At 41.7% G+C, this 13,258-nt stretch overlaps 1 protein-coding gene across 1 annotated transcript in view; it reads left to right on the top strand.

The window, feature by feature from the left end:
- The first annotated feature begins 4,783 nt into the window (after window positions 1–4,783).
- Window positions 4,784–13,258, top strand: part of LOC112224187 (interleukin-1 receptor-like 1) — a 9,169-nt gene continuing 694 nt past the window's right edge. Inside the window, exons 1-11 of the mRNA XM_042318058.1 lie at window positions 4,784–4,875; window positions 9,699–9,746; window positions 9,957–10,056; window positions 10,196–10,436; window positions 10,961–11,144; window positions 11,339–11,489; window positions 11,805–11,873; window positions 11,969–12,098; window positions 12,268–12,416; window positions 12,536–12,667; window positions 13,010–13,174. Of these exons, the coding sequence (XP_042173992.1) occupies window positions 9,726–9,746; window positions 9,957–10,056; window positions 10,196–10,436; window positions 10,961–11,144; window positions 11,339–11,489; window positions 11,805–11,873; window positions 11,969–12,098; window positions 12,268–12,416; window positions 12,536–12,667; window positions 13,010–13,174 (1,342 nt within the window). The 5' untranslated portion in view covers window positions 4,784–4,875; window positions 9,699–9,725. The remainder of the gene's footprint in view (window positions 4,876–9,698; window positions 9,747–9,956; window positions 10,057–10,195; window positions 10,437–10,960; window positions 11,145–11,338; window positions 11,490–11,804; window positions 11,874–11,968; window positions 12,099–12,267; window positions 12,417–12,535; window positions 12,668–13,009; window positions 13,175–13,258) is intronic.

Raw genomic sequence — 13,258 nt, forward strand, 5'->3', positions numbered from 1 at the left:
GCCACCCCCTTCTCTCCTAAAACAGTGATGGGGTTGGTAGTGGCATTAGTGTACGGAAACCCAGCACTTACTACTGTCCACTTGTAACCTCATTACTGAAAGGACATTTGATTCTGCTCTTCAGCTCTAGACTGTAGTAATGTTTGCCTTAATTCAAGTTTGCTTAGGCTAGGGTGATTGTTTGATTGGTTGCTACCCCTCCCCACCTCATGTCTCCCTCCACTACAGTCTTCTATTCAGACACACTCCACCAACCCTTCATCCACAATAGTGCACTGTGGGTAGTTGAGTTCTCTCCGGGATAGTACTGACATATTTATTGGTTTATTATGCCAAGGTATATGTTGAGGTGCGAGGATCAACAGGACCTTATTATCAGTAGCCACCAATGAGTAACATGAAGTTACTAAAGCTACTTATGAGTCCTGAATTGCACAGGAAGGAATAGTTTTTAATATTACATTTTTTTCTCATTTTATTTGATTGCTATTCATTGTACGGCACAGTGCCACCCTAGTGTCATGACGTTGGCCTGGGGGTAGGTTTATGACAGTCATAAATACCTCTTCCCCCTTTTTCCTCTCTATACCCTACTGATGTTACATTTGCAAACACCTTGGTTAACGTAGAGATTTTGGGAACATCATAAGGTGGGGGAAATGAACTATATTCTGGTAATCCGACCAATTGAACATATGCAGTGGTACTTAATGAATATGATGTCAGTTCGGTTGTCATCTGAGACATTCTCATCAATGATAAGATGACATAAACTCTACAGTGGAAAGTCTACACATCAGAGTTATCGGATTCACATGGAATTGTTGTTCAATTTAAATGTTTGAATATGAAATTATTCGTGATGGGATGAAATGTGATTTTAGCTTCTAAAATGTGAGATTTGGGTTTTCATAAGGTAGGGCTCTGCTCAATCAGTGGCCCGCCCCTGTGAAGGGACATGGCCTATAAAACGTTTCAAACACGCCCTCCTCTTCCTTCCTATTTAAAGCCTTGACGACAATATAACCTCCTGTTCCAAGGATGTGAGGACGACGGTCCGATGTCAGAATGGTTCAGATAATAACTACAGAACGAAGCCAACATCAGCGTGAGCTTTGGTTGTGAATGGTATGAACTTTGAACTCTCATTCACTACAGAAGTGATACCTCCTAGCCGTTGAGTTAGCAACAGACAGAATATCCCGTCTACCATACAACAACGTTACTACAACGTATTCAATTTACCAACAGAGACATTCTTCAAAGGACTCGGTTGGGCAACACGGCCTTCCATCTACCACCAACCTACCGAAGCGCAGCTCAGAGTAAATATTTATTGCATTTTCCTTTTCCAAATGGGCGGTAATTTAGAATGCATAAGATACTGTATTTACGATAGCACAGCTTCGCCCTTTGTTCCGCAGTCTTCCCGCTCTTTCACTCAAACCCAGCCCTTTTCTTTTGTGTAACAAGCTGTCTTATCTGTTCCGCCCGCTAGGGACGTTTTCCTTTGATGTAATTTGTAATCAAGTTATGATTTAATTATGTGTATGTGTAATTCTGTGTGATTAGTTAGGTATTTAGTAAATAAATAATTAAACCCAATTTTGCATTGCTGATTCAACTTGTTAGCCAGGGTTCGTGCAGATAACCAAGAATTTACAACTTTCAGATGAGACTGAATTAAGATGACGATTAATGTTGACTACTATTGATATTGACTACTAAAATATTACTAGGTCCTTAAGAATTTATTTGGAAGATAACAGCTCTATAAATATTCTTTCGTGGTGCCCCGACTCTCTAGTTAATTATATTTACATGATTAGCTCAATCAGGTAATATTAATTACGGATAAATTATTTTATAGAATAGCATGTCATTTCACTTAATCCGGCATAGCCAAAGACACGACACTAGGCTCAGGCACTGCAACTGCATTTGCTTTTAAAACATGTTACATTGTTTATCTCTACTCATTGGACAATTATATACGGGTGATTCTGCAACTACGGGCACTTCCATGTCCTCAGGTCAATTTTGGGAATTTTATATACAAAATAATCATAACAATATTTGTATGTTAAGTTCACACTGGAATCACCCCATACTTTTTTAAACACCTCTCTATCAAGTATTTTAGCTACTTTTCAGATGCATTTTTTACCTCAATTTCACTATTTTGCCCTTGTCCCTGACCCAGACTTTTAAGCTTCCACTATGTTTTTCTATGAGAAAACATTAATAATTACACATTATAGTATAATGTTATGTTCTACAGAAAGAGTCAATGAAATAAAATCTATGTCAATATTTATTGTGAGTGTGCCCTTTATTGTCACGACTTCTGCCGAAGTCAATGCCTCTCCTTGTTCGGGCGGTGTTCGGCGGTCGACGTCACCGGCCTTCTAGCCATCGCCGATCCATTTTTTATTTTCCATTTGTTTTGTCTCGTTTTCCCACACACCTGGTTCTCATTGTCCCTCATTATGTGTTGTGTATTTAACCCTCTGTTTCCCCCATGTCTTTGTGTGGTATTGTTTATCTGTTTTGATGTGTGAGTACGTTAGTCTGGTTATGTATACCCGTTTTGTATTTCATGTTCATTGTGCCATGTGCTTTTGGTTCGCCTGAATAAAAGGCTCTGTGTGCTACCAAATACCTGCCTGTCTCCCTTGCAGCCACTTACGCATACCTGACAGAATACCACACCAATGATGGAGTCAGCAGGGACAGGTACCTACAGTAGCGGAGTCGAGGAGCGTGTCCAGGAGCACACGGCTTTGATTCACCATCTCGGCATCGCTAAGGATCGCATAGTTCAGATGATGGATCACTGGTAGAGACAAGGAGGTCCTCCAGTACCTCATCTAGTACAACAGGAGTCCTCACTAACCGTCCCTCATGTACCCGGTTCCAGTGGGATGTGTCTCGCCCTTCCCAGAGAGTATGATGGTGCCAGGTCTTCCTGCTACAGACCTCTACCTGAGCACCATCTATCCAGCTCCCTCGAGAAGGGTGAGGGTGGCAGCCCTCGTCTCGTGCCTCTCAGGGAAAGCTCTGGAGTGGGACAACGCTGTATAGGGATATGACTTCACAGACTTCACCCGCCGCTTCCGGGCAGTCTTCGACCACCCTCCCGAAGGTAGAGCGGCAGTTGTAGAGCGGCAGTTGAAACGTTTGTTCCACCTAAGGCAGGAGACAAGGAGCGCCCAGGAGTTCTCACTGGAATTTCGGACATTGGCCGCTGGAGCGGGATGGAACGACAGGGCTCTCATCGACCATTAATGTTGATGTCCGTCGGGAGTTGGCCTGCAGGGATACCACACTTACCTTCGACCAGCTGGTGGACATTTCTATTCGGCTGGATGACCTGCTGGTCACCAGCGGACATCCAGAGAGGGCTCTGTCGATTCCTTTTCCCAGCACCACCGCTCCGGTGCCTATGGAGTTAGGATGTACTGCGCACAGGGAGACCGGAGGAGGGGCTCTCACGTGTACCATTTGTGGCTGCAGAGGTCACACTGCTGGTCGGTGCCGTATTGGTTCCTCCAGGGTTCAAGATTTATCCAGGGTTTTGGCCAAAATCTGAGTGTGTCCCTATGTCTCTGAACATTCATCTATCTGAGGTTGACCCTCTCCTCCTCTGCCCTCCTCCTCACCTCAGTCTCCATCGAAAACCTCTCATTCATGACAAGGTAACCACGTTCACTCCCCTCCCTGTTTCCTGCCACCATCTCATCTATCTTCCTCAGCAGCTCTGGGACCTGAGTGACATCATCACCCCATGTGTTGACCCTAGTGTTTAAAGCATGGTACCTATGCCCACACTTCTCCACCATCTCCTGGAGAAACCCATGTCTCACTATGTGTTCCTCTAGTGACATTCCCTGAGTTTCTCACATTGGGTAAACACTACCATCATGTGTCTCCAGAGTATGTGGTTGAGAAGCTTGAGGGGGCCCTCTACTGTGCATACCCTGCCTTTGCGCGAGTTCAAAGGGATGACCATGAAGAAGACACGGGGACCTGGTTGACACGTGGATATGCTGGCTTCTATGTTACGGTGGACAAGGAGAGGGTCCTGCACAGAGTACTGGATGCATCTGTCTGATGTGTTGACCACAGTGACCTGCAGGCCGTCTATTAAACCCTTTCTCCTCACACACATCTCCACGTCCCTCCTGTCCAGGATGATGTTTCCTGTTTGTCTCTTCTCCAGCCAATCCCTACCCAGGAGGATGATTCTTAGCTCAGGGAGATTATACTGGTCCCGTATTAGAGAGAAGAGTTTATGTTATATGAAAAATAACACACATGAATTTTGGCATTACAGTATGACCAAATGTCAGTATTGCAATAAAACTGACTTGCCTAGTTAAATAATGGTTAAATAAAAATATATATAAGTGTGAAGCATCCGGTTGGGGTTTCTACTCACTACCAAATATGGTGATGGGAGGAAGCCCAGTGGCAGTGGGAGAAGATGGAGTCAGATGGAATCACATTATGTTAATTGTCTCAATGATGAAACATTTGACCTCAATACAAATTTTCTGTTCCCAAAACCGGAATCTGATACGAACAGAGTGGACTAAGTTTTGTAGATTTTACCCTTTGCCAGAGTCTTAAAAACTTGCTAAGAAGGACTGCAAGGGAGAATTGAGTTATTGCACAAGCTAACGTCACAGAATAGGCTTTCCCTAATGGAAATATGCAAATACCTGTTAGAAAGCACTACCCATACTCCGGCCTACAATAGAGGTTTACACTGCTCATTTTGCTCATATTTAGCAGATTCCAGTTCCAGATATACACCTACTGTGTAAATTCTACTCAGATGCTACTTTAGACTGAGGGAGGATTGCTGCGTAGGTAAGGCTTGCGATTCATTTGATTAGATTACAGATCACTTTAAGTGTGTTTTTTCTGTGCAAAGCTGAGTGTGCTTCAACAAGCACTATGTGGAAATGTATGCATCTATGTTGAAATTGTGCTGTTTATGGGATGTTTAGGTTCCAATGGTTGAAATATTGTCATCAGAATATGGCTCATGCTTGTCTAATCAGCAAGCATCTACAGTGCACCAGCAGTGCAGTACAACATTTGAAAAACTATTGTAAAATATGCTATTTGTCAGATGACTTTTTCTGCGAATGTGGTTAGTTTTCACAACGCTATGTACATAACTCAAAACAGATCATCAAAAAGGCAGTGGTTTCAAAATTCTAACCATATTTCCAATTGACTAAGTATAAAATAAGCTTGTCAAAATAATACAGACACCTTTTCACCAAACTTGATCAGTGTTCCATCTGGAATACGTTTCACATGTTCAAATAAAATAATTGTTGTTACAATACAATGCTCACATCATTATTGATATGATTATCTTCTAATTTGTTAAAATACATTTTACTATTCATTCATCCGACTGCTCAAAATTGATAATCACTTAACTGTTTGGTCAATTTATAGATTTTAAACTGGTTTGTCTACTGCAGATTTTGAGCACTACATAATTAAACGTAAGGTATAAACATATAAAGCATGAAATAAATAAATATATATATATATATATATATATATATATATATACTATTATGATGATAACTATTATGATTTTAAAAATTATATTGATTGTATGTAACAAATGCATCCCCTAAACAGTAAGCATGTTTCTAAAATGAAGTTGCTGGGATCTTTATGAAGGGAAGGTTTCACACTGCTTTACTGACATGTCATTGCAAGTACAGAACTGTACTATTGTAATATATGCCATTTACATAGCAGGCACTTTTATGCAAAGCGACAACAGTGAATCCACACATTTTTGTATGTGACCCCAGTGGGATTCTAACCCCTAACTCTGGTGTTGCTAGGTGCCATGCTCTCAGTAACTGAGCCACACAGGACCACCATGTTGAATGCTGGGAATGTGGGTCCAGGTGCTGAATATTTTACTACTTTAGTGCACGTATGGGTGAATTTGTTCCCGTGCTTTTGCTCCCCTGGGGTCGGGGGACTACGTACAGACGGTGCTGTGGTTTATGGCCGGTTCGCCTGGTGTGGATAAAATCAAATCGAATCAAATTGTATTAGTGACATGCGCCAAATACAACAGCTGTAAACCTTACAGTGAAATGCTCTCTGGTTGGAGATGACAGTCTGCACTTTAGCCTGGTGGTCATTGTATCGATTCGGTTCTGGGGTGCTGAAGTGCAGAGCCAGAGCAGCAGGGAATGTGTCACTGTCCCAATACTTTTGGAGCTCACTGTATTTCACGCCTCACCTGTCCACAATGCTAGTTAATGTATGGTGAGCGTTCTGACACAAAATTATTCCTGTGCATCATCACCCAAATTGGTGCCACACATTTGTGGAAGATGAAGTGAGTTTCCCTCTTATAAATCCTTTATTATTTTTAAATATATAAGTGCAACACGATATTGTTAAATACAATACAGGATTGGAATACAGGTAGTAGGTGTATGATTGCCATCCCCATGAGCCACCCTCCTTCAGGCCATGGATGTAGCATGTAATGACATTAATCCAGACCTACAGCCTGGATTCGCCATGACAAAAGGTTTTTCCCCAGGTTCATGAACAATAAGGATAGTTACTGTGTCAATGAGAACCTTTGGCCAAATTCTCCAAACAGATTATCACATTGAAGCCTTTAACCTAGGGTGTTTACACACAAAGTCGTCATTAATTGAAAGCACAAGCATAATTGACACTCCTGGACTCCACACGCGACCCACATGCAGTTAATAAACCCCACTGGAAACCCCCACTGTATAGCTTATAAATTAACATGTGTCTCTTTGAACTGTCATTGTGAGCTGTCACAGACAGTCACAAATGTGATAGGCCCATAATCAATTTGTTACATAGGCACCTCTGTCACAGACATACAGTCTGTTAACAATTCAGAGAGGCATGAGGTAAGATTCTATCTTCTCCTGACCTAAAGCCAAGGCTATTTTCCTATCCAGTCCCAATCCCACTGACACCCAAAATCTTCTCTCTCACGTTCAAATTCCTAACTTAATAACTCTGTAATCCATATAGCCTACTCGAGGATGCATTATCAAATCACGTCACTTGCCTATGCATGTCAAAATACAGCTATAACATTTTCCACGTTTCTCATATTTGTTGCCCATATGAGACCTTTGGTAGAGAACATGTGATCATCAAACAATATGACAGTAGATAGGCTATGGATATTTTTTTAGACAGAGTTGGTCTCCGTTAAAATAGATTGATATTTAAACTATTTTCACTCTTCACCCTCATTATTCATGCATGTCAGAGCAAAAACTAAGCCATGAGGTCGAATGAATTGTCTGTAGAGCTCTGAGACAGGAATGTATCGAGGCACAGATCTAAGGAAGGGCACCAAAATATTTCTGCAGCATTGAAGGTCCCCAAGAACACATTGGCCTCCATCATTCTTAAATGGAATCAGTCTGGAACCACCAAGACTCTTCCTAGAACTGAGCAATCGGGGGACAAGGACCTTGGTCAAGGAGGTGACCAAGAACCAAAGGTCACTCTGACAGAGCACCATAGTTCCTCTGTGGAGATGGGATAACCTTCTAGAAGGACAACCCATCTCTGGGGCACTCCACCAGTCAGGCATTTGGGTGGCCAGACGGAAGCCACTCTTCAGTAAAAGGCACAGGACAGCTCGCTTGGAGTTTGCCAAAAGGCACCTAAAAGACTACAATATTATCTGGTCTGATGAAACCAAGATTGAACTCGGCGGCCTTAATGCCAAGCGTCACGTGTGGAAGAAACCTGGCACCATCCCTACGGCAAAGTATGTTGGTGACAGCATCATGCTGTGGTGATGTTTTTCAGTGGGAGGGACTGGGAGACTAGTCAGAATCAAGGGAAAGATGAACAGAGCAAAGGACAGAGAGATCCTTGATGAAAACCTGTTCCAGAGCGCTCAGGACCTCAGACTGGGGCAAAAGGTTCACTTTCCAACAGGACAATGACTGTAAGCACACAGCCAAGACAACACAGGAGTGGCTTTGGGACAAGTCTCTGAATGTCCTTGAGTTGCCCAGCCAGAGCCTGGACTTGATTCTCTGGAGAGACCTGAAAAAAGCTGTTCAGTGAAGCACCCCATTCCACCTGACAGAGTTTGAGAGGGTCTGCAGAGAAGAATGGTGTGCCAAGCTTGGTGTCATACTGTCATACCCAATAAGACTCATATTTAAGTTTTTGCAAACTTTTGCAAACATTTCTAAAAAACAGTTTTTGCATTGTCATTTTGTGGTGTTGTGAGTATTGTATGAAAAATCAATTGAATCCATGTTATAATAAGGCTGTAACGTAACAAAATGTGGAAAAAGTCAAGGGGTCTGAATAATGCACTGTATTCTGTCATTCTTTGAAGGAGGTTATCTAGCAAGCTTAGCAACTTTGCTCATTTGACTTTTGTTTGACTACTGTTACAAAGTTTTTATGATTCAACAAAGCCATACTCGGGATGTGTTCTGCACTTCCTGGGCGCACCCTGTGTTGAGATAGCCTACTGCTGAAATGCGCTGAATGCTGCAACAAGTATTAGACGTTCATTCATGTTTCTCATACGCCAATTTCGAAGTTGTTCCAAATGTCAAATTTCGAAGTGTTTAGGGTTACGCTTAGTCATTAACTCCAAAATATTAAGGGTAGGTATTAGCTCAGAATGGTAAAGGTTTGGGATAGGCTTAAAACGAAATATGCAACCTTTTACACCAGAAGAAGATGCTTACGCCCATCCACAACACCCTAGCATAACTGAAACCTTCTTGAAGGTAACAGCGCTCACTGTTGCCCCTAGTGGCTGGTTTCTACATCTCCCGACATCCTCAGACATTGATGGACGTCTAATACTGACATGTATCATGGGTGACCTGGCTGGAATTAATTGAGGAACATGATAACACTCTGAATTTATAAACAGCCTGTTTCAAAATTCACAACAATGTCATTGGCGATCAAATATATACTCATTACTAAATATCAGTTTAATTTGATCTGAAATCATTACATAGTGACGCAGCCAAGTCAACAAGGTGGCTCAGCGCTCTCTTATTTGGGGAGAACCCTGGCATAGAGACCATATCTTTGTTTTAAACGCTTTAAATGGTCACTGGATAAATATGAATTATTCCCTGTACTAAAACTTGGTAGATTTTGGGGAAAAGATTCATTTCTAGCTGTAATTATATCTGAACAATATATTTCTATTTTGCATCAATTATTGTGAAATATGTGTTCAATGAACACACCTTTGATCGCACATGGTATAGAAATGCTGACAATAAGACTTTCAGCACATTTTGTTGGGTAGTGCAAGTGTATTTTCTAATGTGAAAACAGTGTAAGAATATAGTACTTTCTGCATTAAAAGTGTTACCAGTTTGGAGTTTTGTACTAAGAGTTTTGAAAATTCACCACATGCTTGTGAAAATAGCACCAAAGCGATTTGAACAAAAAATTGAAACAAAGACAGGTTATTTTCCATAATCTTGTTGCATGTCATGGTTTCTTCATTCAAGCTTAATATGTTTCATGGCCATTTCAATAATCCACATTATGTCAACATTTTAGTTGTCATCATTTCTGCAGTATCAATAACAGGATATCCTAAAAAGATATTGAATGAGATATATGACTCTTGTTCTTATCAGTGGACGCAAGTTCCTGTTTTGCAGAAAATGTGCTCCTTCACATTCAGGGTAAGCTCTTTCAGTAATTCTTCACTCTGAACCTAAAAATGTTTTCTGCATATGTATTTTATTCCTTCTTGAAAATAAGTATGTCATTTATTGTAAAAACAAGTCAAGCATGGTCCTGATGTTTTATTATAGGGTCTTGTGTAGAATGATAGTTCCTGTCTGACTTTACAATAAGGTAACATTCTATTTTTTGTTCCCCTTGTCTTGTAGTTGGTGGATGGTGGTCTCATGTTCCTGCTCCTCAGTTTGACTAGGATTTCTGCCCAGAGAGAAATGTCCTTAAACCCCACTACAATAGGTCATTACACAGGTATAGCATCTTCTTCAGATTTCACACATTTCTACATCCCATTATTACAAGGCATAGTGAATATATTGTACCTTGAACAATAGACCTCTTTTCCTTCACATACAACTTAATCGGGTAATGTATGTTCATGTTTTGTCAGAGTCCCCATGTCAACTATGTGACAAGTATGAAACTACTGTGACAGAGGGGGAGGCCCTTAGTTTGCCAGCCTACTATGACCTGAGTGAGTTGGTTTGGGCCAGCGTGACTGAGTTTACCTGGTACAGAAACAGAACCCAAGAGCTCCCGTCCTCTGAGGAAGAGCGTGTGCATCATCATGGACCGGTGCTCTTCTTCCTCCCCCTTTTAATCAACGACTCTGATCAGTACTACACCTACTGGTAATACAACAACTGTGTGTGTGTGTGTTTAGGGGTTACATTGGTAATTGAGAGTGAGGGAGCCCTGTTTGGGAGGGCGAGGGTTGAGTCTAGGGTTAGTGTTGAACCTGGATGTGTACATAGGGCTAGGGTAGTCATGCACATGTACAAAGAACAAACCTTTAGGGTCCCTGCATACTGATGGAAATTCTGCAGGTGTTTACATGGTTTTGAGCATGTGCCAGGTGATAGAAATTTCAACGGCAATTTTGGCACTCTAAAAAGTTGAGTAAATAATACTTTCCTGTGGATTTTTTGTCGCACAATTTGACTTACTGAAGGACCAACCACACAAAGAGCTGGTAGGGTAACATGTAATACAATTGTATTCAACATTCTGGCTTGTAAGGAAGCTTTCTAAGTATATACTCTTAGAAAAAAACATTTGCTCTCTACAGCCTAAAAGGTTCTTCAGCTGGCCCTCAGTTAGAACCCTGTTGGTTCCCTTTTGGATAACTGGTACACTGTATATGCTTATGTTCCAGGAGAAATGCAGCAGGCACCTGCCTAATTTTTGTGACAGAGGTGATTGTTGTCAAAGCCCAACCGTTTGATCATTCAGTCCTGTTTAACGATATCTCAGAGTCAGCAGACAACATTGCTATCCCATGTCCTGACCCTGTGGAAAAACTATGCCAGGATGGAAAAGAGAACTTAGCCTGGTATAAGGTACTGAACATGACCGGAATGCTAACACAAACCTCAAGTCTGCAAAACTATTCAACATTGGTTCTCAACTCCTGTCCAAAAGCTCCTAAGGGTGGCACCTGCTCTTGATTAGTGGAATCAAGGTGAAATAAAAAAAAAAATTAAATTAAAATTTCAGCAAAGAAGTTTGTCAAATTGTTTGTCTTTAACTTCAGAATTTCAGTCTCATTCCAAACGAGTCTGAGAGAAATCTGTGGGTGTATGGCGCCTCCAAAGCAGACGAGGGCATCTATACGTGTGTGTGCACGTGGGAGCACAATGGGACGGTTCTCAAAACTTCTGCATCCAGGAGACTAAAGATCCAAGGTATGTAGGTTGTGACTTGATGACCGCTCTGTCAATCCTCTCAGCAGTTTATTTATTTGATTTTAGCTTTGCTGAAACCTCATCCAAGATGGCAGCAGGGTCAGCAAACAGGGAAACTCTAGGCTACATTACAGCAGGTTATTAGGCTACACTAGGTACATTAGCCTCCATTTATATCAAACAAACAGAATCAAAAACATCAAAAGTGACCCTCATATCACATGTGGTCTTTGTGGCAGCAACAATCATCAATAACAACGTTTTGAATGTATCCAAAAGTATCTTTCTGACTAAACTGTGTTTTGTCTCCTTCAGCTCCCTCTGCCTCGCATCCTCCTCAGATCAACCTGCCGACAAACGGAAGCACAGAGACCACTGACCTGTGTAGGGATCAAACCTGGCTCAAATACTTGTGTTGTGCTTGATTTGGTTTGCCCGGTATATCTCTCTGTCTTCATAGTATCTCTTGTTCTTCATAGACACCACAAAGAAGTTGAGGTGTGAAGCGTTTTGTGGGCAGAACATTGAAGACAACTGTCACGTGTGGTGGGAGATAAATGGAGTGAAAGTGCGCTCGCAACAGCAAGAATACTCTGTGAACACCACCAGGTAGGTACACACACACACACACACATGGATTCATGCATACACACAAGCACACACACACTTGTTTTTGAAAACAAGGTAACAGAATTACCACATTTCCTTGAACGCAAGACCCCAGATTCACCGTTGAGAATTCGCTGTGTGAATGTTTTGTGTGTATGTGTTACTGTAGCGAGGTGGAGGTATCTTCAATGCGGAGTATCTTCACAGCTATCCTGACCATAAACACAGTGACTATGAGGGACCTCCAGTCAAAGTTCACATGTGTTGCAATGAACGACCAGAAATGGATTTATGTAGTAGTTACTCTCAAGCTAAGAGGTTAGTGCACACACTCTTAAACAAACATCACACAGACACACGTCACACAAACACACAAAATCACACATGCAAACTCTGTAACTTTCTTGGTGTTGTGTTCTCCCTGTCCCCCCCAACAGGGTTTATGTTTATGGGTCTATGTGTGGTGCTACTGCTCTTCTTCTTGCTAGCTGCTGTGGCCGTTAAAGTCTTTGACATCGATCTGGCGCTGCTCTTCCGTGGAGTTTTCAAATGCTGTGGTCGATCTGAGGGTAAGAACATCTAGCCACCCACTGAAGTGTAATGATGCTATTTCACAAAGATATTTCATTGTACAGAAATGCTTATTCAGCCTACATGATCTATATAGTATTGGATACCATATAAACATATTACTACATATACATGGCCCACTGATTGTGCAATGCAGTTGTCTGCAGTAGGCCCTTCTCAACAGGTCCCGGCTGGGGTCAATCCCACTGTAAGTGTAGAAGTAATGGGCAAATTTATATTAAAATAACTCAATTTCAGTTCAACTCGAATTTAATCAAATCTCTACAATCTACTCCTTTCCTGCTGAGGTTTGACACAAACCTCTTTGTCTGTGTTTTCAGATGGGAAGGTCTATGATGCTTACGTTGTCTACCAGATGGATGGCGTAGACAAGGAAAGGGAGGAGAAAGTGTATCACTTTGTGAGCAGCGTTCTGCCCACTGTCCTGGAGCAGAAGTGTGGCTTTAGACTCTTCATCCACGGCAGAGACGACTTACCTGGAGAAGGTTTGTTCTTTCAGACTGTGTCCTACCCTCTGAGAAGCAAATGTAACAGAAATAAACATCAAAAGTTAATTTCTCCCGCTTCTC

Source organism: Oncorhynchus tshawytscha, linkage group LG03 (genome assembly GCF_018296145.1).
Source record: "Oncorhynchus tshawytscha isolate Ot180627B linkage group LG03, Otsh_v2.0, whole genome shotgun sequence".
NCBI classification, from domain to species: Eukaryota; Metazoa; Chordata; class Actinopteri; order Salmoniformes; family Salmonidae; genus Oncorhynchus; species Oncorhynchus tshawytscha.